General features: G+C 33.9%; 2 protein-coding genes across 2 annotated transcripts in view; both read left to right on the forward strand.

Annotated features, from left to right (window-relative positions):
- Nucleotides 1-22,811, forward strand: part of LOC106130627 (proton-coupled amino acid transporter-like protein CG1139) — a 32,195-nt gene extending 9,384 nt beyond the window's left edge. Inside the window, exons 2-9 of the mRNA XM_013329521.2 lie at nucleotides 7,078-7,146; nucleotides 17,057-17,188; nucleotides 17,622-17,772; nucleotides 18,250-18,459; nucleotides 18,785-19,057; nucleotides 19,768-19,946; nucleotides 20,279-20,448; nucleotides 20,948-22,811. Coding sequence (XP_013184975.1) covers nucleotides 7,088-7,146; nucleotides 17,057-17,188; nucleotides 17,622-17,772; nucleotides 18,250-18,459; nucleotides 18,785-19,057; nucleotides 19,768-19,946; nucleotides 20,279-20,448; nucleotides 20,948-21,192 — 1,419 coding nt within the window. The 5' untranslated portion in view covers nucleotides 7,078-7,087 and the 3' untranslated portion in view covers nucleotides 21,193-22,811. The remainder of the gene's footprint in view (nucleotides 1-7,077; nucleotides 7,147-17,056; nucleotides 17,189-17,621; nucleotides 17,773-18,249; nucleotides 18,460-18,784; nucleotides 19,058-19,767; nucleotides 19,947-20,278; nucleotides 20,449-20,947) is intronic.
- LOC132903973 (uncharacterized) lies at nucleotides 11,063-12,947 on the forward strand. The gene is made up of 3 exons (XM_060953750.1): nucleotides 11,063-11,115; nucleotides 11,265-11,462; nucleotides 11,766-12,947. The coding sequence occupies exons 2-3, from the start codon at nucleotides 11,460-11,462 to the stop codon at nucleotides 12,390-12,392; spliced, it is 630 nt and encodes a 209-aa protein (XP_060809733.1). The 5' UTR covers nucleotides 11,063-11,115; nucleotides 11,265-11,459; the 3' UTR covers nucleotides 12,393-12,947.
- Nucleotides 22,812-24,854: the final 2,043 nt, after the last annotated feature.

Consider the following 24,854-nt stretch of genomic DNA (forward strand, 5'->3'; position numbering starts at 1 on the left):
GAAGATGAAATGAGGCGAGCGTAGTATACACATAGCACATACCTTTTGGTCGGATGTGGATCATGTGGCAATTTTGACTGGATCTTGTAGTGAGTTTATACGTACCGAATTAATTAAAACAAATATTAGTATGATGTCAAAAGTAAGGAACAAAAAAAACCTAAAAGCACATACTATTGTATAATACTTTTTGTTATGGATATGTATGTATGGCGGGTGAACCGGTCACAAAAAATGTCAAATATTCCATATAAGATTGTATCGAAAAATCACAGTGATAAGAGTGAGAGACAACTATAAAAATCGTCATGATTGGCCCTCTTTGCTTATCTTGCGGTCAGTAGGACCACATTAAGTGGCCGTGGCGTGGTAAAAACCTAAATTGATGTGATAAACAGTTAGCAATCCATATGATAAGAAAGACCATATTCACATATTGTTTACGAACTTACGGAAAATTTACTTACTACTTATACTATAGTAGTGACTTTGTTAATTTTTTATGTAGAATCATTAGCAGAGGAAAAATACACGCGTAAAGATGCCTAGTCTGTTGGTTTGACTCAGACTGTGTTACTTTCTTAATATCATCAGCAGTCAATGAATGTACCTATTTGATATTGCACACTTTATATGAATTCATCATTCATTTCAGTAGGTACCTATAAGTATACTATTAAAAAAACATTTCTAGTCACGTTAATGTTTTAATCGATTATCGAACGGCACATTTAATCTTTGACCTTTTTTATTCAAATTGTTTAGGTGTGTAAATGTAAAAATTGTCATTAAAAATAAAACTGTATGGTCAAATTTTTAAAAAGCGAAAATTTTCATCGAACTCGAATAATTTAATCAACAGTTTTATACAAAACCTTTTTAATTTTGCACATTATTAAATGACATATATTCTTACTCTAAGAAATTTCATGGCATCATTTAGGAATGAAATTTTTAACTTTAGTTTTAATGTGAGTTCATTTTTATTTTTATTTGTTAAACCTAAATTAAATTTGAAAATGAAGTAAGATATATATGTTTACTTTATTAAATAAAAAATATTGCATTTCATGGTGAAATAGGTAACTAAGACGGAAATAATTTTCCATCCGCTGCGGTTACCTGCCTTACATATTACCTTGCTATTGTTTAAGTATAAAATATTACTTTCAACACACTAGCTCATAAAGTTGCAGTCCATTATGCACTCATAAATTAATTTTGTAAGCTAAACAAACACACGTAGGTACAATGAAATTATTATTTTCCAACTATTAGTACCTACACTCATGGCTTTGATCACGAAAAGAGATCGTTATTTGTTCGTTCTGTTCCCGCGAGAATTTCGAAAATTCTATCTTCCCAGACAATTATTTTAAATTTCAAATCTGTCTATCATATTCAGTCAGTTTCATTTTCAATATATATAATTAAGATAATCAAGCCATTAAATCACTTTAAGTAGTACTTGTATAGAGTAATGCTGAACTTAGTTATTTTTGGTACGTATAACATATAATACGAGTATCTTATGGAGTTTTATTTCTAATCGTTTCATAATTCTAGATATTCATTCTGATAACTGTTTTGTTAGTAGTAAAGATATTTATTTATTATTTTGTTATAATGTTCATATTCAATTTAAACAATTTTTTCTCAGAATAAAAATAAGATGTATCTTAATACTCTGTATTCTGACTTAAAATCGCGTTTTTCCCGGCAAGGCAGAGTCTACATCTTTCCACTTGCAACGATCCCTGCATACTTCTTCCGCTTCACCCACTTTCATAACTCTCTTCATGTATATTTTAGAGCAAACGTTTTATTCCCGCTTTAGTATAAAACTGCATAACCTTTTTTATTAACCAATGTCTTTTATATATTCATTACATTTTTCTATCTTTGAACAATATCCATTAACAATTATTATTATACATATTACGTATGTATTAAAATCTAACAATATAAACAAACATTAAAATCTTATTAAAATAAACTAAACATATTTAAAAAAAAGAAAATAAAATAATCGTCACATCATTTAAAAAAAAGTTTTCTTTTTAGTTTTAACCATTATTTTGCCTTATTTTCTAATGAAAAGTTATGCGTAAAGCTAAAAACGAAAATAACACCGAGTGTGGTTTGCGGTCGACTTCAATGGTATCACTTTATGTCTTTTATATATCCTAGAAGGCTACTGAAAGACCACTAACGAGAGATATATTACCATATTCTAGGTGCTCAGTTGCATAATTAAACCTAAGTAAATAATACATTTTGCGAATCTTTTTTAAAAGTTTTTTTTACTACTGGTAGAAGTTATATAATACTTATACACTGGTATAGTAGCCATTATTCTTACAGTATCAAATGTTACAAAAATGACGTCAGCAAAAATGTGATGATCGACAGAGCACAAAGTTTCTGGTTTACGAACACTGTAATAAGGGTCGTTATAATATAATAAATGTGAATTTGTCAAATTTTATAAACATTAACGACACCCACTCTTCCTACAATAGGCACACAGACAGGAAGACATATTGACCATCATAAAAAATATATTAATTGTTCACTTTTACACATAGTGAGATTTTTCGTTTAGTAAGTAGGAAAACATGAAAAAGTAGTTGATCTATTAATAAGCCAAACAACATGCAGTTGATAAAATAGAAGGGACTTCGACTGCCACAAGCCTTGTAACTGGTTCAATCCAATGTATATAGAACCAGTTGCACAAATGACATTCGCTGTGTAAATAAAATTCGTATTAGCGCGCGAATTGATTTTTTATAAGCGTTCAACGATCTGTTCAGCGATACTGCAAATTTGGTACCAAATTTAGTACTTCTTGTTTTATTTACTTCTTTATATAAGTATATATTTTCTAAAGTAGTACTGCATTTATTTTGGTGCAGAAATAAAGGTAAACAACCTTGTTTAAATTTGTTTTTGTTCAAAAATACACATGTAAAATAAAATATAGTTTAAAATAGCAGAAGTATTAATTCCTATATTTGTATTTTAATTTTTTCTGTTCATGGCTATTAATAAAATTTTATAATGAGGTATTCAACTAAAAGACATATTAGGTACTATAAATAGTTAAGCTATACCCAAATAAATAGACTGACTTCGCATTATTAAGTAAGAACTATAACTCCGTCATAATCTTAAAACTTCACTACATAGCATAAAGCAAAATCGCTTCCTGCGTCTGACCCTATGTATGTAGGTACGCATAAATATTTAAAACTACACAAAGATGTTTTGATGCAGTTTTTTTTTTAATATAGTATTTCAAGAGGTATGTTCATATGTATAAATGCTACCCGTGTGAAGCTAGTAAACAAATAAAAGAAAATGCATAGGTATTTTAAAAGTTTGTGGGTAATAATGGATACCAAACAATAATAACGTTAAAATGAAAAATTCGGCCTTGTAATTTTTTAAGTCAGCCCTTTATTCTTAATTGGAATAGAATTTTGGAAAAACCAAATTGAGTGGTGAATTGAAATGTTTTCATTTTTCATTGCTGGTTATTGTCAAAAATTGTTCATCGTCTGTCGATGACCGAATATTATCGTAAAATCGTATTGTATCTCGATTTTTTTGTTTTAGTAAGATTTTCACACTGAGTTTGAATCACAATGAAACATGTTGTATAGTTTTTGTTTAATTCTAATGTCAAAGATCAAGGAAACACAGAAGGATTATTCAAATCAATTTATTAAATAAATATTCTTTAAAGCCTACATAAAAGAAAAAATTATGTGCGTGTTGCTAATGCGTGTATTTAATTTTACTATGGAAATACAAAGATAATGTAAAGTAAAATTTTGCAATCTAAGAGCGTTGGTGGTCGAATCAGTAAGGTGCCTGGTTCAAAAGCGTATGGCGCAAAAAGGCACAGGTTCGAATCCCACTTTGGCCAACTATCAATGACTATTTTCTAATGTAAAAGTGATGTACATTAATTTGAATACTAAAAATTCTCGTACGGTGAGGGGAAAAACGCGAGGTAAATTGCACATTCGTGGGATAATTGCACATTCGTGCAACTGGACGTGTAACCCTGCTCGATCCAGTGCGGGTTAGGTTCCCCTGCAAAGGTTGCGGAGGTCAGACAGGAGTTGCTTCCTGTAAAAACCTTACTCACCCAATCCCGGATCCATGGTTAAAGACATACAACCGGGACTAAAATTAGAAATGAAGAAGGTAATTAACAATCTGATATATGGACGACATGTGCTTTTATTAAAAAAAAATGAAGATATCCAAATAAAATATGTATGGATATGTTGGTATGTGTTTGTTACTCTTTCACGCAAAATATAAAACGGATTAAAATAAAACTTGTTCACGGGTAGAATATAACCAGGAACATATAAGAAAGACATATAGGGTACTTTTTATCCCGAAATTTCCACGGAAGCACAGTAAGCAAAGATTTTTTCGGTATTTACATTTCATCTGGCTAGCTGGTAAATTATATCCGAACAACCTGGTATCACTTCTACTCAAAGATATTTTATTGGAGCGTGACTCGTGATGGTTACTTTTTACATTGTATTCTGCGAAGATTGGTTTGTTTTCAGTAAAAAATGTGCTTTGAAATGTCAATCTGAGCGATCTTCATGTACTTTTTCGTATGAATCTACTAACTAATCCATATCCATATCATAGCTTTATGAAGAGAGTAGATTTGTCTATAAGATAGAATCAACTCAAAACGGCTAGACAGGTTTTATCAAAATTTGGCACAGAATTAGAATATAGTAGGGAGAATTATAAAAAAAAATCGTTAGGAAATATACTAAGGTTTCCTTCGCATTAAAAAATACTTAATTCTTTTATAAGTCACTAATGAGTATTAAATTACCGTCACCGGCTTACGTGTCAGCGGCGCACGGAAATAACTAAATTAGATAAAAAACAAAACAAATTAGTTCCTTCGAGTATATACGCCTTTTACCCACGGAAAAAATACTACGTAGGTAATTACTTAACGCTTTTTAGATCATTGAGCAAACACCTAACTCTATTTATATTGTATTCACTTAGCAATATTTACAATTTTGTGTTTGTATTGTCGTTTGACAGCATAATTCTAAATCTGGGAAAAATATTGACTGTATCGTTTATAAGCTACAAGTTGAATGAAATACTGCGCAGGAGTTGAATTGGCACACATGTATATAATAATAATGCAACATAATGATAAGCTCCTTAAATAAGGGTTCAATATGAAAAAATGCGCTTCTGCGTATTTGCAGCTGCACCGGTCTTGGATTTGGTAACCTGAAGATGAGACGGCGCAAGTGTATCGACAGAAGAAAATCATTCTATCCGGTCTCTTGCTATTATACCGGGCCAGACCGTTTAGACGAATAATTATCATATATTTCTACTCATATTTTAACTTACGTTACTTATAGTAACAAGTTATCTTCTAATGATAATACTTAATTAAAAGATTGTTAAATATGAACACTTTAGCTCCATCCATTTATGTAGTTGTGCATCATTTCTCTCCTTTTTTTATTTTTAAAGGAAAATGATAAAAAACATCTACAAGTGATGATCTATTGATGTTAATCTTCTGATTTTTTTACATGAAAACAAACAGATTATCTTTTAAGATTACTTTTAAGGGTGAGCGTCTTCTGATAGCTATTCAAAAGGACATGATTACTCCGATTCGAAGAGGAAGTACGATTTCAGGAATGTTTGATTAGATACTGCCTATTTGAGATTAAAATGATTATTTCATAATCTCGAAGATATCTCGCAATGGACAGAGTGGACTCGTACTTGACTCATTTCATCATCCCTCCATATTAATAAAGTCCCACTTTTTCTCTGTCTGTATGGATGCGCTAATATCAGAAAGTTGTGGACGGATTTTTTCTATTTAAAATGTTGAAAAGAGATTTTTCTGAGGAAGGTTTATATTTATAAATGCTCGTACGTAGCCGGAGCGAGTCGCTAGTGTAACTTAAAGCAAGGCACAATGAGGAATTTCTAACCTTATAAAAGTTGAAAATGTGCAGGAAAACCATTAATATTTAGAAAGTTTTTGCGTTATTATGTCATATTTATTATAATTAAGTAGATACTCTATAGAATATAATGATTTCAAGGATAATGGTCGCCAATATTCGTCGTCATATGACGACGAAGAAGAAGGATTCTCTTAGGTATATCTGTTTAGTGGTTTCAGCTGTGAGTTAAAACTTAGCACTTTATGTCGGCTTAGGCTTAAATTTTACATGACATAAATATAGGTGATTTCATAAAAATTGTAACCTCTTGCTAAAGGGCAATTTAAAGAAGGCAAATGATCGCGCAATGGCCGAGGTTATATTTTGGGCAAAACTCGTTTATGTAATTAGCCATTTACGACTCATAAAGAATAAAAAGATTGAACTTTTAATGCTAATGTTATATAAATTCAATAAAGCTATGTTTATTGGATTGAATTTAGTCTTTTGTTGTAGTGACGACACCTTTTAAAAAAGGAAAAAGAGTATCGAATCTATTTTAGGCTACGCTTTCTCATTAGGTCAAAATTTGTGATTAATCCATCCGTAAATATATATAAAAAATAAATACATATACCTACGTAATAAAATCATAACTGACCGATGTCTATAGTACCTGAAAGACATTGCCAAAAAAATAGATATAAGACTAACAGAAGCCCTGATGTATGTATGTATCTATGTTTGTTATCGCATGATGCGGAAACTAACTTTGATTTGAATGCCGTTGACTCAATGTGTTAGGCTTGGTACAACTTAAAAACTGGTATAAAAAATATGCCCTTTCTCTTTCTTCTAAGGGGACAATAAATACATGAGGTCACCTTTTATGTATTGAAATTGTCGGCAAACGAAATCGCGGGCAACAACTAGTATATTTTTTTTAACTTATCTAATTAGCAGGTATATTGTAAGTGCCTATTATTTAAAATAAAAGTGGTCTATGAATATTTTTATCTATTGAAGTTTGTGATCATCTAACTAGTTGTTTTTCCGTAAGAGGACTTATGTAATGTTTCTTTATTTGTTGCAGAGGAATCGAGATGACAAAAGTGGATCTGAACAAATGCGGGAGCGTGGTATCAATGAGCCAAGATGGAAGGTAAGTGAGTTTCTAGAATTCATGACATAGGGCTGTCACAGAAAAAAAAACAAATACTACTTATTGAAATCCCAGGTCGGTAGTAAATTTTTTTTCTTAGGCAAATATTTTTATGTGAAGGTGAAAAACTGTTCGGTTGACTGGTAAATCCTTAGATCGTAATTGGAACTCACTGGTTGTATAGATTATATTATCATGGAGACAAATTAATAAAATACCTAAATACTGCTACTGAGTACGACGTACAAAGGTATACCCAATGATCACATTTTTAAAATAACATTTCGAGAATAAATTACGCTCACTTTTTCAGTGTCAAATTTACTACACGTGAGATATTTGAATTATCACACGCACGTAGGCTGGAGATTTGAAGAATAAACACTGAATTACTCTTATTTATTATTATAAATTACTATTTTAGACATAATTATCTTCAGGTGAACAACCGATCTCCAATATATAAATTCAGAATTGTATTCGAATTCAGTGTTACAGTATAGAGTATATATTTGTATTTAATTATAATATATTATAACTAATTATTTTTTGTTGTGTACTAAATATATGAATAATGGATACAGTTAGCGCTAAAGAGTCATTTTTATTCTATAGCAATCATTTTTGAAACTAACTCCATAAACTTTAACCCTTATGTTGTATGTTAGTGCCGTGTGGTTCCCGGCAGTGCCGTGTGGTTCCCGGCACCAATACAAAAAAGAATAGGACCACTCCATTTCTTTCCCATGGATGTCGTAAAAGGCGACTAAGGGTTAGGCTTACATACTTGTGATTCTTTCTTTAGGCGATGGGCTAGCAACCGGTCACTATTTGGATCTCAATACCATCATTAAGCCGAGCAGCTGAATGTGGCCATTCAGTCTTTTCGGGACTATTGGCTCTGTCTACCCCATAAGGGATATAGACGTGACTATATGTATGTATGTATGTATGTACTTTAACCCTTATTTAAGTCATGATGTACATAGAACGAAGAAAAAACTTCCCTTTTCGTCACCAAAACCAGGCATAATACACAAATATAAACATTCACCACGATCTTAAACTTTTACTTCCTGTTACAATTTGCGAGTTTTTTGCGTATACTATGTAGGTAAGTCTATCAAATACAGTCGGCCTTGGCAGTTATCTCTCAACTAATACATGTTTCATAACATAACAAATAAAAAGAAAAAAAAATACACTTCAATAAGTATTTGTGTAGTGACGGACGAGCGGACTTTTCCACTGATGTTTTTAGTACAAGTTATAGGTATGTGTGGAAATTTTATGAATATGTTCACTATTTTTGTAATTTTTTTGATCAATCGTTTTTAAGTCCATCCATTTTACTATTATCTATTAATTAATCCCCTTTCCTATATATGTGAACCGTTCTTTATGTTCTATAGTTTAGATGACTGTTCTAGACCAGGAGCGGAAAGTTTTCAAGGAAATTGGTTCCCAAATATAGCACAGAGAGGGGGTTGGACAAGTACCTTTGCTTTCATTTTAATTATTTTTTTTCGTTTCATTGGTTACTCTGAAATATATTTCAGGATACATTGTAATGATTACATTGTGAATAAATGTGTTCGTAATGGTGTATTCTGCCTAACATTTCATCTTACGGAGCATTTGAGACAGAGCGTCCGTATCACATACATAATACCTACATATGACCGCGCCTCTTTCCGATTAAGTATTTTGCTTTTACATTCATCAGTCTTTTCGTGCAACCTTAAAGGTACTCTTGATCATCATCATGATTGAGTATTGCCTATCGTAAACACGGTTGCATCACCAAATGTCATGATATTGTATCTTCATTCTCCGAGAAACTGTCACATCAGAGCAATTTGTGGAAACTTTTCGAGTTGGCTCAAGATATACGCAATGCGGATCGTTATCAAACAATGGCGCTGTAACAGGTACCATTCAGCATTCTTCTTTTGTGTAGCGTGTGTAATCAAGTAAGGATAATGAAGCAATCTAATTGAAAGTAACCCAAAGATACTCCGGGATGCTACTCAGGGTGGACAAACGCCAGAATCATGAAGATATGTAGTTCCATCAGAATCTCAGATTACACAATTTCCACCTTTGATTTGCTACAAATCTATACCTACTAGTATATATTTTAATCCTAAATCCACTCTAACTAATATGGAATCTGTCACAAAAATGATTACAATATGATGGCGGATATATTGCGTACGAATAAAATTATAGTAACTCTTCGTACTTAGGTATACGTAATAACAAGAGTAGCGTCACTCAGCCGTCTCCAAGATAATGTTTCCCATATTGTGATAATATTCCGGTGAGTATTGCTGTGACGAATATAACTTTATCTGTGGTTCCCGCAACTTTGAAATAGGAACATTTTATATATCCGTGGATAAACACTCACTTAGTGGGCAATCATGATCTGTCCTGGGCAAGGTTCCAGACGGGAGTTGCATCTCGTAAATAACTGACTTTTTACATACATAATATATAAACATGTCTCTATCCCTTACGGGGTATACTAATTAGGTAACTAAAACACCGAGAGGCCGCGTTCAGCTGTATGGCCCAATTATGGAAGTGAGATTCTTCGACTTTTTTCCCCGACCATAGAAATTCGAATAACATAGAACAAAACCAAGACAAACAATTGGAGACGAATCACATTTTTCTAATTCTATTTGAAATAATATTTCCAATCGTAAATTAAATTTTAATGGACGTAGAATGAACCTTGATGATATGAGAGATAATTCTTATGAAATAGTGTCATCAGTATAACTAATGACATTGTTTTCTTGTATCTGGTACTCAAACTTATAGGTAAGTGGCCGTAAAGAATTTGGAATCTCAACGATATAGATCAAACATAGATATGTGTATACCAATATTTATTTGATATCTAAAAGGCTATGTCAGTCGAGACAAAAATTTTAAAGATAAATTTTGTTATTATTTACAAAAATATTAGGTAATTAATGTTCTTTCCCCAGTAGGTATATATACAAGTTCATTTGATATTTGTCTGCCTTTTCTTCACGTCATTTTAGGATAATTTTATACTCGTATTGTTGCAATGCTTATGTGCGATCGAATCAATTTCATTCATTCGATGATCTGTTAAAAAAATGTATTTTGTTTCGGCCATCCCTAGCTCGCAGCGGTGAGGTTCGAGGTCAAGGCTGTGGCGTGTGAACGTTGACTGCACCGGCGCGCGCGCAGGCGTGGGTGCATTGCGAAAATGATATAAAAGGCGCGTGCTTGCGAAACCACGTGTTTTCCCAAAAAAGTAATAGAAATATAGGGTTGCCCAAGATTCGCATCGGCTTACACCATTCTATAGAATAATGGGCGGGTTCAAGCGCCCCACTATCGGTATTTGTACTCGGGTGTCCTAACAATTTGGCACGAATTAACGATTAACTCACTCCTGTTTCTTCCGAAGCTGAAACAGGAACCTCGGGCTGTTTCATTTAGAGGACGAAACCGGGACAACTGTCTGACACAAGAATGATGCCGGTAACCTCTAATTAGCAGAACAAATTTTATCTTTTATCTTTGCGTGTTCCCAAATAAACACTTAGCCACTTTTGTATGACAAGCGTGTTTCTGTTTGAGATTCCACACTCACGCTTTGCGGTCTGGGTTCATTTCTGTTTGTCCGGTCTGTAGTGCCATGCCTTCAGTTTTAAGGAGAAAATATGAACATATATAGATAGGTTTTATAATGAGACCCTCGACGATGCCTCTTTCAGACGACGAGTTTAACATACTTACGTACAATGAGAGGTTCTTTTTAACCCAGTTCTAAATATACTTTTGATTTCTGATAAAATTTCACCAAAGCAAGATAAGATTTTACTAAATCAACACAAAAGACCAGATAGAAATCTGCAATTGTAAAAGACCTTTACAAACATAAGGTCATGACATCTCCGCTCTATAATCCGCAAATATAATGTAGTTTATTTGGGATGGTGTCTGAAAGCCCAATGGCTTTCAAACCAAATTTTACTATTCTAATGCTAACAATTAGCATTAGAATAGTAAAATTTGGTTTGATCTCTTGACAATGGGGTTTAACGTGCATAATTAAGTTCATCGACCAGTCTACTTAAATGGACTACTGAGTTGCCCAATAAAGCTCCCAGAGGCCAGGCAATAGCTATACTTATTCGTGATATGTTGCGATATTATTGTTGTTGGGGGATTGCTTTCACTTTCGTCATCGGAAGCCCGGAGTCAGGCGCCAGTTACCTTCGGGGCAGCTGACGAGACGGGTGGCTCCAGGATTAGCAGACAACATGGTGAGCATATACAATTTAAAGTTTATTAAACTGTAAATTTAGATTTGGGCCTTGGATTTTTTCTACTGCTGGCCCTAAAGTGAACTGTTAAAGGCATATTGCGATTTTTTTCAAGTTCCTACTCACAATTAATATTTGTTAACGATTTAATTTTAGAAACAGACATGCTTATGCGAATTTTTTCATATTAAGAAAGCGTGTTATAGAATGACATACTTTGGAAAATATGCAGCTAAAATACTCATATTTGTTCTATTGTATTTTTGTTTACAAATTAACATCGATAGAAAACATTGTTTGCAGAAGACAATCGTGATCATCCTACTGTTTCATATCGCCGTGATGGTGACGGCTGAAGAGGCGGCCACCAAAGACCTGGATTTCGACAACGAAGAGCTTGAAAGGGGACATCGGAAGAGAAAGAAACACGGCCAGGGCGGTGGCTGTGGATACGGGAGAACTTTCGGCGAAAAGTTCTTCGGGCTAGCTGACTACACATACGTGTCTGCTCCTGTCATGAACTATTTCTTCGGGTGTGGCGTCGCAGCGTTACCGGTGGCAGCGCCTGTGGCACCGATAGCACCCATTGCGCCAATACAACCGTTACCAGTCTACCCCATCTCCATCAGTCAGACCCAGAGCCAAACCGGAGGACATCATCATCATCATGGGCACGGAAACGGCGGGTTCGGAGGTGGATTTGGTAACTACGGTTACAACCCCGGATTTAACCAGGGTTTCAACCAACGCCCTGGTTTCCAGGGTTACCCGCAAGGCTACCCTCCAAATCGGCCGTTCCAAGGCGCCGTGTCCGCTGCAGCATCAGGCTTTGGCACGGCCCTAGCAGACTACATCTCCAGACCAAAAACCCAAAGACAGATAACCAGACAAGTGAATCAATTTTTGAAGCCGTTGTATAAATTGTTTTGATAGTGACTGTGTGCTTGGTTGTGTCCATGTTAAAGTCGTTACTAGTTTTTAAAAGTGATTTAACAGTATTAACTTGCGCACGCACAATATAGCGTTACCAAAAAGTTATTATTAAGAATCTTCTCTTCTCTACACACTTCCTGGGTATTTACCAATATGAAAAACTACAAAATACCTTGATCATGTGAAGTCCAAAGCAGAGCACCTACGTATGTGCCTATAGATATGTAGTTTTGTGTTAGTCTTTTGTGGATACTCCCAGCTAATATTATAAATGCGAAAGTAAGTTTGTTTGCTTTTTTTGTTACCTATCGATTGAACCAAACTTCTTGAAATTGAGTATATATAATTAAGAGACTAGAGAAGATCATAGGGTACTTTTCATCACGGTAAAAGCTTAAGGTCCCGTGGTATATGAGAAAAACCTATATATTTTTGAAGGTGGCTCTTAATCCGCGCGGGCAAAGCAACGGGTAAAAGCTAGTGAATAATATTCTATTCTATACAATATATATGTCGAGCAGTGAATTCACTAAGGCCCTACAAACCATGTGTTTTTCCATGATGTCTGATTTGATACTTAAATATACCTAAATGCATTTGTTAGAAATTTAATAAAATGTGTTTAAAACAATGGTTATTACAGTTTTTTTTGCGAATGATGTAGTAGAAACTACCTTATAAAATAGGTGGACAGTGAAATCTTGGAATTTATTTATTTATCATTGTTACACATAACAGTATACAACTAAGTACATATAATAATATAAAAAAGAAATAGTATAATAGTGTTTTCGCCTCTTCAGAATATATGATATATATATATATATGATCACAAATAATATTTTTCGAAAAAAATAAAAGTCTACTTTGCAACGGGTAAGCGCACATCTGAGTAAACAGAATTTCGCTTCAATACATATTTTGTAATTTATTGTTTTTATCAAAAAGCTGAACAAAAAAATCTTATTTATTACTGCGATCGGTAAACAGATTTATTGCCATATCGATAAAGACACAGAAAGGCTAATGTGGGCGTGAAATGTGACGAAATATTATATTACGTCGATACTATGAATATTTACCGAACATGCTTTTTTGTATTTGACACAAATTTTATTTTTATTATCATGTTATATTTATGGTCTTGTCAAAATAATCCATGATTTAGACAGAGACTTCTGTTGTCGGCAAGTTTAGTGGACATACTTATATAAAATCACTGATTCTCTTTCCCGGAGGGGTAGACAGAGCCTCCTTTTTTGTGGACTTGTAGGTTTGTTACGCAGGCAGAGACGCGGGCGTATTCTAGTATTTCATAGATGCTTTTATTTGCAAAATCAATTGAAAACATATACACAGAAATTTGATTCAAAATCAGTTGAAAAAATAAGTCGACAATCATATTATTATTTCAATTTCTATGTTAACAATACAAATTTATCGACGTTAACAGATAAGTAATGCATATAACATAAAATGAAGAATGAATTAAAGAATATAGGTAATTAATGACACACAATAAATATGTATTTTATGACAATAATACAATGGATTTTGTTCTTGCAATCGTAATACCAAATACAAACAAGCGTGAATGTATTTCATTTTTCAACAGACAAACGGACTGAGTTCGGATTAGGTAACTGGTAAAACAACAGAGAATAACAAATGAACAAGCCTTTTTCATCCTACAGGCATTAGTTAATTGTAGTCTTGCTTGAAGTGATCCCAGAGTCCAGTAAGTACCAGGCCTTTAGAGAAGTAAGGTAATTACGCGGAGCCTTTTGACCGTCATGGACAGGAAAAAAACCCGAACCAGCTAAAATCATAGACATATAAATTGCCTGAAACAAAATGGTTCCCTAAAAATTCTTACAAAAGCATCAAGCTAATGAGCAAAAGCTAGTTGCAAATAACAAAACAAAATGTGATGCAAACGTGTTACTAGAATAGACCGCCTCATTGAATACATGACCTATCAAATGGGATGCGCTATTCTCGTCGCAGACTGACAGCACCATCGCTGTGGCTAACTTTGGACTGAGATCTAGGACCACTTGCATTTTGGCTTGGTTACCCAAAGCGAATAAAACATTATAAACAGTTAACGCAAGAGCCTAAATAATAAAAAAATAATTGCTTTTAAATTGATACAATGATAGTTACACAAAATCACGCCCCTTACCTTTCCACGTGCACATGATGTCTGCATAAATCTTTCGCTTTAGCCACATTTATCACATTCTTTTTGTTGTTTTTGAAACATGTTGCCAATAATTCCCTGATTTTATCAAACTACGTCTATCTAGGCACTCGCGAATAATATATTATACAGGATGGCTTTGTAAACAGTAGAAAGACTTTTAGTAAGTATAACTCAATATTATTCTAAATACATGTATATAGAATGTTTATAGGTACTTACTGAAAGTTTTGCTCTCTACGATCCACGACGATCCCTTACGATCAACTTCCAAAAGATTATCGTTGCAGGGATTACTTATGATAAAAAAGTGGCATAAGTTGATCACTCAATTATTTAATATTTGCTTTCGTATTTTTTTAAGATCAGATTTATTTGTATTAAATTTGGCTGGTAGTTAATTAATCAAGTAGGTACACAAACACAAGTTTATAGGTGCTACTTGACTATATTGTGCGGTCTGTAGCTAAATTGAGGAAAAAGTCAAAACTTGACAAACATGCGTAAAAAATCCACTTGATCTTTATCTTGGTTGGCGAGTCCGACACATAGACGTAACTTTATTGTATAAAATCAAATTTCTGAATGTATTTATTACTACAGAGTGCTTTCCGATAAATGACAGTAGGAGTTACTTTGTCACCAGCTTATGTATAATACAAGCATGTCTCCATCTCTTACGGCTTAATATTTTTTTAAGTAATAAATTAAAAATATATATAAGAAAGATGTGCGGATTCTTGTCCGGTTTTATATATTAACGGCACCTTTTCCGAGAAGAGTTAACACGCTCTTGACTCGTGCTACTGCTTATTTGATAAATATAATCTTGTTAATAAAACTCAAGTGCAACTTAAATTCCGTACCTATAAGGGAGTGAGCGGATCGGTGCGTTACTCGTATTAGGAAAATAAATATTATTTTATTACATTAAATAGGATATAAGTAACTCGAAAAAACTTATAAATCGAATCTAAAAACACTTAACTGCAACATTTTTTATTAAATTTTGAAATGTTATCAAGGAGAGATATTTTCCCTTATCGCGTCAAAACTGTGCCCTGGTGCCTATCTGTACGTATGTTCATTCATAAAATTAAATTCCTGTGATATAAAAATATAAAATATAGTATCGTTGAGTTAGTATCTCGTAACACAAGGTTCGAACTTACTTCGAGGCTAACTCAATCTGTGTAATTTGTCCCGTATATATTTATTTATTTATATTATATTTTCTCGTAGGTGTTGTAGCTCCGACAAATCTAGCTAGAGTATCATACATATCACGTCATTATCTTTGAAGTGCAAGATAGAGAAAAGAGTCTCCTTATTTTTAATTAATTTAGTTATTTGTTCAGGAAGGTTTTTTTTGTAGGATAGTATTTATAAATAAAATTCGAAATGTTACATATAAAAACTGTAATTCTATAATATATACCAATAACAGATATACGTGTTCGCCATTAATATCAAATAAAGCTGAACAATTTTTTTTATAATATATTATAAAGTTGTGTTGTGATAATTAATCCATGACTTTTATCAAACATGTCCAAATCCCCCGTAGGATTTTTATAATTAAATATAGATGGAATGCTTATCCAAATACTAATCACAAACGACAAATACCATGCCCACATATAGTAGGTATATTTTTCCATGAATACGGTTATTTACTACCTGTTGATCTGAGTACATTTATTTGCTCAAATTATTACCAGTCAAATGTCAATATAATGAGGGTAAATAACGGTCATTTTAAAACGTAAACACACTAGTTTGTTGTAATACATGGATACTATAATTGCCCTTGAGGTAATGAACACTAGTTATTTTGTATGAAATAGTTATTTATGACATACAATTACTAATAAAGCTCCTTACTTACCTATAAAACGGAATATTATACATACATTCCCGTCAAGTTCAGATGATACTTTACACCACCTACAAGCTAGGAGTGAAAATGGTGAGTAAAATATTGTGATGAAAATGAGAAATGGGCGAGTTATGTTATGTGGGTATTTTCTTTAAAAAAAATCAGTTGTTATTCAGACACAGTGTTCTAATAGACTACTGCCATGGATACTATACTACCTCCAGCAGGATCATTCTCCTGGTGTTCTCCAGGTCCACCCTCACCTCTCTGGAAGCCCACATTTGATAACGATTCTGAATTGGGTAAGTCAGAGTTTTACTCGAAGAGACTCCCGTCAGATCTCCGTAATCGTTTCATAATCTAACCTATGTTGGATGATGGTTACACATCGAGTTGCCTGAATGTTTTCCCTCACAGTGCAATCAAACTAATGTATATAATTCAGAATTGAGTCATTGGTAGATGGATTAAATAGGATTTGAATGTGGCACATATCACACTATTTATTCAGTTTCACCTTCGACGATCTGTTTGATTTTAGGTATAGGTTAATAATAAACAAATTAATAATTGTTTCAGCAATGGATTGGATGGCTACGGGATGTTCCAGTCTAGAGAACAAATCCTGCCGATGGAGAAGACAGGACGCAGCCTTGAGAACGGTAAAGAAGTTCCCATGGCATCAGAATACCAAGTCACACATCCTACCTCGTAAGTGTAAGATTGCTTACCACGGTTATCGACAGGTTTTATTTTAATTTTTTCAAATTGTGTATACAGTATACGATATTAGTGAAGATAAAATTAATCCACCCTAATTTCGGCTGGTGGTAACAGGGTCATGTTTCTCTGCAGATAACTACATATATAATATTTGTTAAAAAATCTTTCTGTACACTTGCGATAATGGTCTTTTTCTGCTCAAATTTTTCTGAGATCTTGGCTACTTTAATAATTTTATGTAATACCTAGTTAGTACCAGTATTTCATTTAATATTAAGTTGTCTACTTAGTACTGAACCCATCTTAAAAAAAAAAGAAGTAAATTTGAAATGGGTTTCGGCGCGGAGTTCATGCTCTAAAAAAAAGTGGCGGAGGGCGCAATTGGTACACGCAACGATGAAAAGATAAAATTTTGTTTCAGATACATGGACACGCTTCTCCACCTCTTTCGAGGGAACATAGGCAGCGGTCTCCTGGCCATGGGGGATGCCTTCAAAAATGGCGGCCTGGTGTTTGCCACAATCATGACTGCCGTCCTCGGCGTCATATGTGTACACGCACAGCACCTCTTGGTAAATTCGGCTTTCCTACTTTTACCAACATATAATCAAATATTTGCATGAAAAGAGTAATGAGTGTGGAGGAAGTGGAAGAGCTCTGTAAGGATCGTAGCAAGTGGAAATCCATAGTCTCTGCCTACCCCAATGGGAAACAGGTGTGATGGTACCTATGTGTGTATGTATGTGTACCAACATACCTGTAAATCGTCTTTTATTATTCTGAATTCTATGACTACTTATTGCTAGAGAGAACCCTCTTTAGTAATTCCTGTATGTTTTACTGATTTATCTTAAAAGCGAAAATATACTGCGTTTACTTAAATAACTGGTAGTTATGTGCAAAGGCAACCAACATTTTTTCAGCGTACGAGTACATAGGGCGCCAAGTACATGCTATTTTGATATCTATCAGCCCTAAAAAATAGTATATTTCTCTTCAAATTCAAAGACCTAATAATATAAATTCTTAGCCTAACTAATTAACTTCAGTTGGACTGCTCAGAAGAGATGCACCGGCAGTCGAAACGGGACAAGCCTCCTAACTTTCCTGACACCGTGTACTTAGTCTTCGCCCACGGCCCTCCCCGGCTGCGAAGGCTTGCTCCCACTATGAGGGTTCTGGTCAACATGTTTCTTTGCATCACGCAGCTCGGCTTTTGCTGCGTTTACATCGTCTTTATCGCAAATAACGTCAAAATGGTAAGGCTGAGCAACTTTTCATTTACTCTTGGTCTAAAGAATTCACATTTTCCAAGAGTTATATAGCAGAACATTAAAGAATTTAAAATTTTTCAAAGCATATACTACTTCTAACAAAAACGTATATTCATACATTTAATCCAATCCAAATTATGTCCAATGCGAAGAAGAAGAAGATGGAGCTAACAGTCTTAAAAAGATTGAAAGGCCACGTTTAGCTCCGCAGCTGTTAACAAATTCAGATTAATTCACTCTTCGACATACCTACATTGACAAGAGTTCTTTTCTCTAATATTCCCCGATCTAATGTTCATTTTAATTCCAGATTTGCGATCACTATGGTTTCAAGCTAGACCTTTCAATACACATGATACTAGTCCTGATCCCAGTGCTTCTCTCGTGTATGGTGCGGAACCTCAAGTACCTGACCCCTTTCTCGACGATTGCCAACGTACTCATGGCTTTAGGAGTCAGTACAGTCATCTACGAAGCTTCCCAGGACCTACCTGCAGTGGACACTAGGGTTTATATGGCGTCGTGGCAACAAATACCGTTGTATTTCGGCACGGCCATTTACGCTTTTGAAGGGATTGGATTGGTAAGGAAAATTTCTTAGATGATGTTTATTTAGACTATCTTCTATATCTGCAGCTTAGCTCGCGCACGTTGGCGTTTAAAACATTTAACTGTGCGACTATATTTACCAGATTGATAATAAAGTCCAATAAATTTTGATGGACGGAAAACGTAATTGGATTAATGTTGAATAAGCGAACAATACTGTGGATGCTCAGCCAATTGTGCATAATGAATGCAACAGACGGACAAAAGTTAGGAGTTGCGTTTGCCCGCTGCAACAGCGTGATGGACGTGACAAAAGACAGGCTAATGAGACTTTTGAGTGCATGAGATAGCAAGGGATTAGGTAACTTTACATGCTAAATACAAGCTGATTTTAATATCCACATTAATGACAGATAAAACGCCCTTAAATTGAGCTTCTATTATTTCCTTGGGTTAAGCGTGCTTAGTATGCCTGTTATATATTGATTATTGTAATGGTAAGGCGAAGGACCTTTTTCTCATCGCAAGGCCGATGGTTATCCATTTTGGCGACTGCTCCATAAATATCCAAGGTGGTCAGATTCTCCTGCTAAAACGGTCACAGTTGCTGAGAAGGAAATCGTTATTCTTTAACTGCCAAATTTTTTTTTGGATCATGACTTTTGGAGGATTGGCGCATCCAGAACAAAAGCCAAGAATATCAAAATGTACATAGATATATAAACCAAAATGTATCATTTTCAGGTGCTACCACTGAAGAATGAAATGCGTAGGCCAGAAACCTTCCAGAAGCCTCTAGGGGTGTTAAACGTTGGCATGGTGGTGGTGGGTCTCATTTTCATCACAGTGGGTTTCCTGGGTTATCTCAAGTGGGGTGACACCGTCGAAGGCAGTCTAACACTCAACTTACAACCAGGACAAGTGTGAGTATCATTCAACTATCCTCTAAACTATTAAAATAATTTTGAGAGGTTGATATTGTTTTGGTTTATAATAATTTTCTTTTTAACTTTTTAAACAGTTATAAAGTATAAAATTTCTTCTGATATGCTTTATTGTAGAAAGCAATTACAAGATTGGTTCATATGTCTGATTTGTTTTGGAAATATTTGATCGATATTATTGAAAAAAAAATGATAGGACTATTTTATGATTACTTGAGCATGCTCAAGCCCTCGTCTAATAGTAATTCCACCTATATCAATTTATGTAGTCACGCTCTCACTAATATGCCTATATATAAATTATGTTTCAGCCTAAGTAACGTGGTGCAAGGTCTGATAGCCCTGGCGATTCTCTTCACCTACCCACTTCAATTCTACGTTCCTATAGACATTACGTGGCCATACCTCCAGACTAAGTTGGGAGACAAGTCGCCAGTAGCCAAGGAGCTGGGCTACCGGGCACTTCTGGTCGTGCTTACTTGTAAGTAGATTTTGCTTTGAAGATGAGACCGTTTTATAAATTCATTATTGTTGCCATTTTTTATTTATACTAATAATGTATTAACAAAAAAATTACAGGTACAGGTCTTTTCAGAAACTCGGTTTAGCTTTTATGAGTGGTGTACGAGAATTATTTAATGAGCAAAATATCTTCTTATTTGGGATTTTTTCTTAGGCTATGTTCAACCTGTCACTATTTGAATACGGTATCAATTTCAATATTAAGCCATACAGCCGAATGTGGCCTTTTAGTCTTTTCAAGATTGTTGATTCTGTCCCACGTGGGCGATAAAGACGTGGTTCTCTGTATGTATGTAAGTGATATACCCGATGTTAAAGGCCATAAAGCCGCTAGTCTAACACAAAATATCACTGAAAATGGTAAATGCCCAAATTGTTATTGTCAGCTTTTTGCCTGATTCTTTGGTATTTATCTCCAGAAATCTGACTTTTGAAATTGAAATTTCTCTATTTTACAGTCATCCTAGCAGAGTCCATTCCTCAGCTAGGACTGTTTATATCCCTGGTGGGCGCTGTCAGCAGTACGGCGTTAGCGCTTATGTTCCCGCCAATTATTCAAATGGTGATGACGTCACAAAACCGTGGGGGAGTTCCCTGGTTTATGCTGGTCAAAAATACCATCATCATTCTCTTAGGCGTCTTCGTCTTCTTCACAGGGACCTACGAAAGTTTAGCTTCGATAATAAGGGCGTTTAAAGAATAGATATTACTGATAGTGTAAGTATTTTTACCCAAAAATACGGGTGCTGTTTTTATATAACTGTCTTTGGCATCTGCGCTTGATAGTAGAAGTAACCAATTTATATGGAGTTCTAGTACCCTATTAAGGTACTTGTAAACGATAACCCAGAAAATATAGATATTCTTTGTTAATGCTATAAAAATATGAAGAAGGTAGGTATAGTACGTATATGTGTAATTATTGTTTAGAATTAACTTGTAATATAAATACATTATCCTTATCAAGAGTTTAAAGTAAGTGGAAAAGAGAAAATAAAGTAGTGTATATCTTGAATATATGAATGAAATGAATTTAATTCCCTTTATTTCACTTAAGAACTACCACCTACTATATAACTTAGGTGATTTACAAAAGGCAGCCTTTACATTATGTAATCTCTTCCAGGCAATCTTATAAATATAGCTTAGTGAGAATGAGGTGCAGCATAAGGTATTTTTCTATTTAACATATTAAAGGGTTAATATATGAGACTGTTAAAAAATGAGAATTGTTGCGGTGCACAAATTTAAAAAGATTATTTAATCATATAAACAATGATTAATATTGTTATTTATAATCAGAAAAATCTAAATAATTTGTCATATATACAGGGGTGTGTGGTGTTATCCCAATTGTATTCTCAACATGTTCAACCCTTTAGGATTCTTGCTCAGAAGATATTTACACCACCCACATTTATAAAATTTTTATTACTGTTTTCATTAAGTATAAGGCTTTTGATAGAAATCGTTATAGTCAATTATAATAATATAATATTATCATTCGAATAGATCTTCTGTGATTTATTATTTGTATGTAGGTATGTATGAGAACGGTGGCTATATTTTAAGTTAATGTTGTACACTAATACAGACTGTTTGAAAACGGAAATAAAATTATGTCTAGCTATGGATTAGCTAGCTACCATTTTTTCGCTCTAAATGGACTAGAAAGGGCACAAAAGAAGATAAGTTTAAAAGGCAAGATGAATGAAATTATACTTACTCATTATATTTGCATTTAAACTTACTAATTGGCGATACATGCGTGAATTCAAAAATAGTATTTTTAGTAGCAAAAATGTATGTAGCCCTACGATTGCCTGTGATCACATGTTTTAAAATATTTAAAATGATACCTTAGTATTAAGACCGCTATACGTATACCTACGTCTCTACGTAACTAAAGTAGGTATATTAGTATTACTCTCAGCTTGCGCGGGGAGCTTCTTTCACCGCAAAAGTAGGTCTAAAACGACGACCTTGAAGAAGATTAATGAATGTAGATGGAGCAAGAGAAGTATACTTACAGATATCGTGGCAAGTGAAAAAATTAAATCTCTGCCTACCCTTCCGGGAAAGAGGCACGATCATTTATATTTATAGGAATTATTTTTATAATGTTTAAATGTAAGTAAACAGTTGTTCATGAAATAAATGTATGAAGCAGGTCCCTGAGGATGCCAATTATTTTGTAAGATTACTAATGACGTTTGTGATAAAACAACTAACAGTGCCTAATACATTATTATAATTTATCATCTAAATTACAAGGACCTAAATTAAAAAGTATCAATTGTACATTATATGGAAGTAAAATTTAGAGAGATAAATAAAAAAAATATTTGTTAAGCACAGCATTTTTATTGGGTTTTTGTTTATGATTTGTTAACATTATTACGAGATAAAATAAATTTTGGTAAAATGATGCCTTCTAATGAGAGGTAAAACCATGGCAGAGATGGCCAACCTGCGACAAATTAACAAATTCTGTGACATATTTATCCACAGTGAACAAGCAATGCTAGTCTCGGGAATATACGTTTTTCCTTCAGTATGCAAAAGCTGATGGTTTCATTAAGTATAATGAAGAATCAAAACCATCAGCAAGAAGGCAGGGCGATATCGCCGTGGTTTTACAGTAAATTATATGCCGTGTGGCACCCAAAGAAAAAATAATAGGATCACTCCATCTCTTTCCAATGGATGTCGTAAAAGCCGGCTAAGGATTCTTCTTTTAGGCGATGGGCTAGCAACCTACCACTACGAGTATTTGAATCTCAAATTTATTCTTAAAACAAACAGCTCAACGTGACCTATAATGTCTTTTCGAGACTGTTGGCTCTGTCTGCCACGTTAGGGCAGACATGATTATACATAGGTATGTAAATTATACGCACATATTATTAGTTGTCCGTCGTATCGTAACTCATGTCATTGAAGAAATTCAAAGATTAGGTACTATTGATGAATGCTATTGAATGTTTTTTTTTATCTACCTACATACATATGATCACTCCCATCAGTGAAAACGGAGCTTTGTTGGATAAATATAATGAAAGGATAATTTATTCAAATACGAAGTAAGGTATTTATGTGCTTTGATGTTCTGACTTAATTATTAGGACATTAACTAGAAATTGTTTAAGTCAAATTAATAGGCATCGTTGTTTTGCTTTGTGAAATTTTCTAAATTAATGCCTAGGCAAATATTCTTTTGCGTCGCAATTCCGCCAGCGTACCTACACTCAACGTGGAAAAAATGTCAAGCCAAAAAAGAGGTGGGTTCTCAATTCGGTGTGTATTAAGCGAAATACTGAGTGTAGCTTGGCTTGGGTCGTGCACATTGTCATCTTTCGCAATTACTACGGGAACAATCTGTTTCCCGGTATACAAGGTTCTATAAGTTTGCAATTTAACCTATATATAATTTAATTTAACATTGTATTCTGTTCCTGCTCAGTACTTTAATAGGGGAAAGTACAACATATAGAGGAAAATACTACCTGCCTATATAAAGTCAATATTATCTAGTAATATTGATTTTATACAGGCAGGTAGTATTTTTAATTGACATCATCGTACGCACAATGATCCTTTTAGATATCAGTTTACGTGGGAATTTCGCGAAATAATAGCTTCTTACACTTGTGCAAGGAATCGGAATACTAATCATAGTAAAAAAACCTATATTTATAGTACCTATATTATGCAAAATCGATAGCGGGCCCAGCGCGGTCTCGAAAAGATTTAGCGGTTTTTTTCCCGGATTACTCTAAAAGTGTTGAGTAATCTTTCTGGAAACAAATTTATTTTAAAACAAATATTTGCATAGCAATCTCGGGTAATGTAGCTTTCTAATGGTGAAAGAGTTTGAAATCGGTTAAAGTTTCGGAGATTACCTGCCTCAAAGATATATGTAAATCCACAAACGCTTAATGGTAATTAGATTTGTTAACGTAATGTGTTTTTTTTAAATAGGTAAGCAGTCTCTAGCGACTTAATCAACCGCTTTTAGATAATTAAGTATAAGTATTTTAAATATTGAAATAAATATATATTTTTATCGGGTTATAAATAAATACAACAGCATAGTGCTAACTTTAAATTTATTAAGAAAAACGTCAGTGAAATGTAATTAAATGCAAGTATATTACAAGATATAAAAACAGAAACAAAAATATCTCTTATATATAAAATTCTCGTGTCACAATGTTTGTCTCCGTACTCCTCCGAAACGGCTTTACCGATTTTAACCAAATTTTGCATGCATATTCAGTAGGTCTGAGAATCGACTAACATCTATTTTTCATACCCCTTAGTGTTAAGGGTTGTCCACACTTAACATTTTATTTTAACTAGAAA

The sequence above is a fragment of the Amyelois transitella genome, chromosome Z, assembly GCF_032362555.1.
Source record: "Amyelois transitella isolate CPQ chromosome Z, ilAmyTran1.1, whole genome shotgun sequence".
Lineage (NCBI taxonomy): Eukaryota > Metazoa > Arthropoda > Insecta > Lepidoptera > Pyralidae > Amyelois > Amyelois transitella.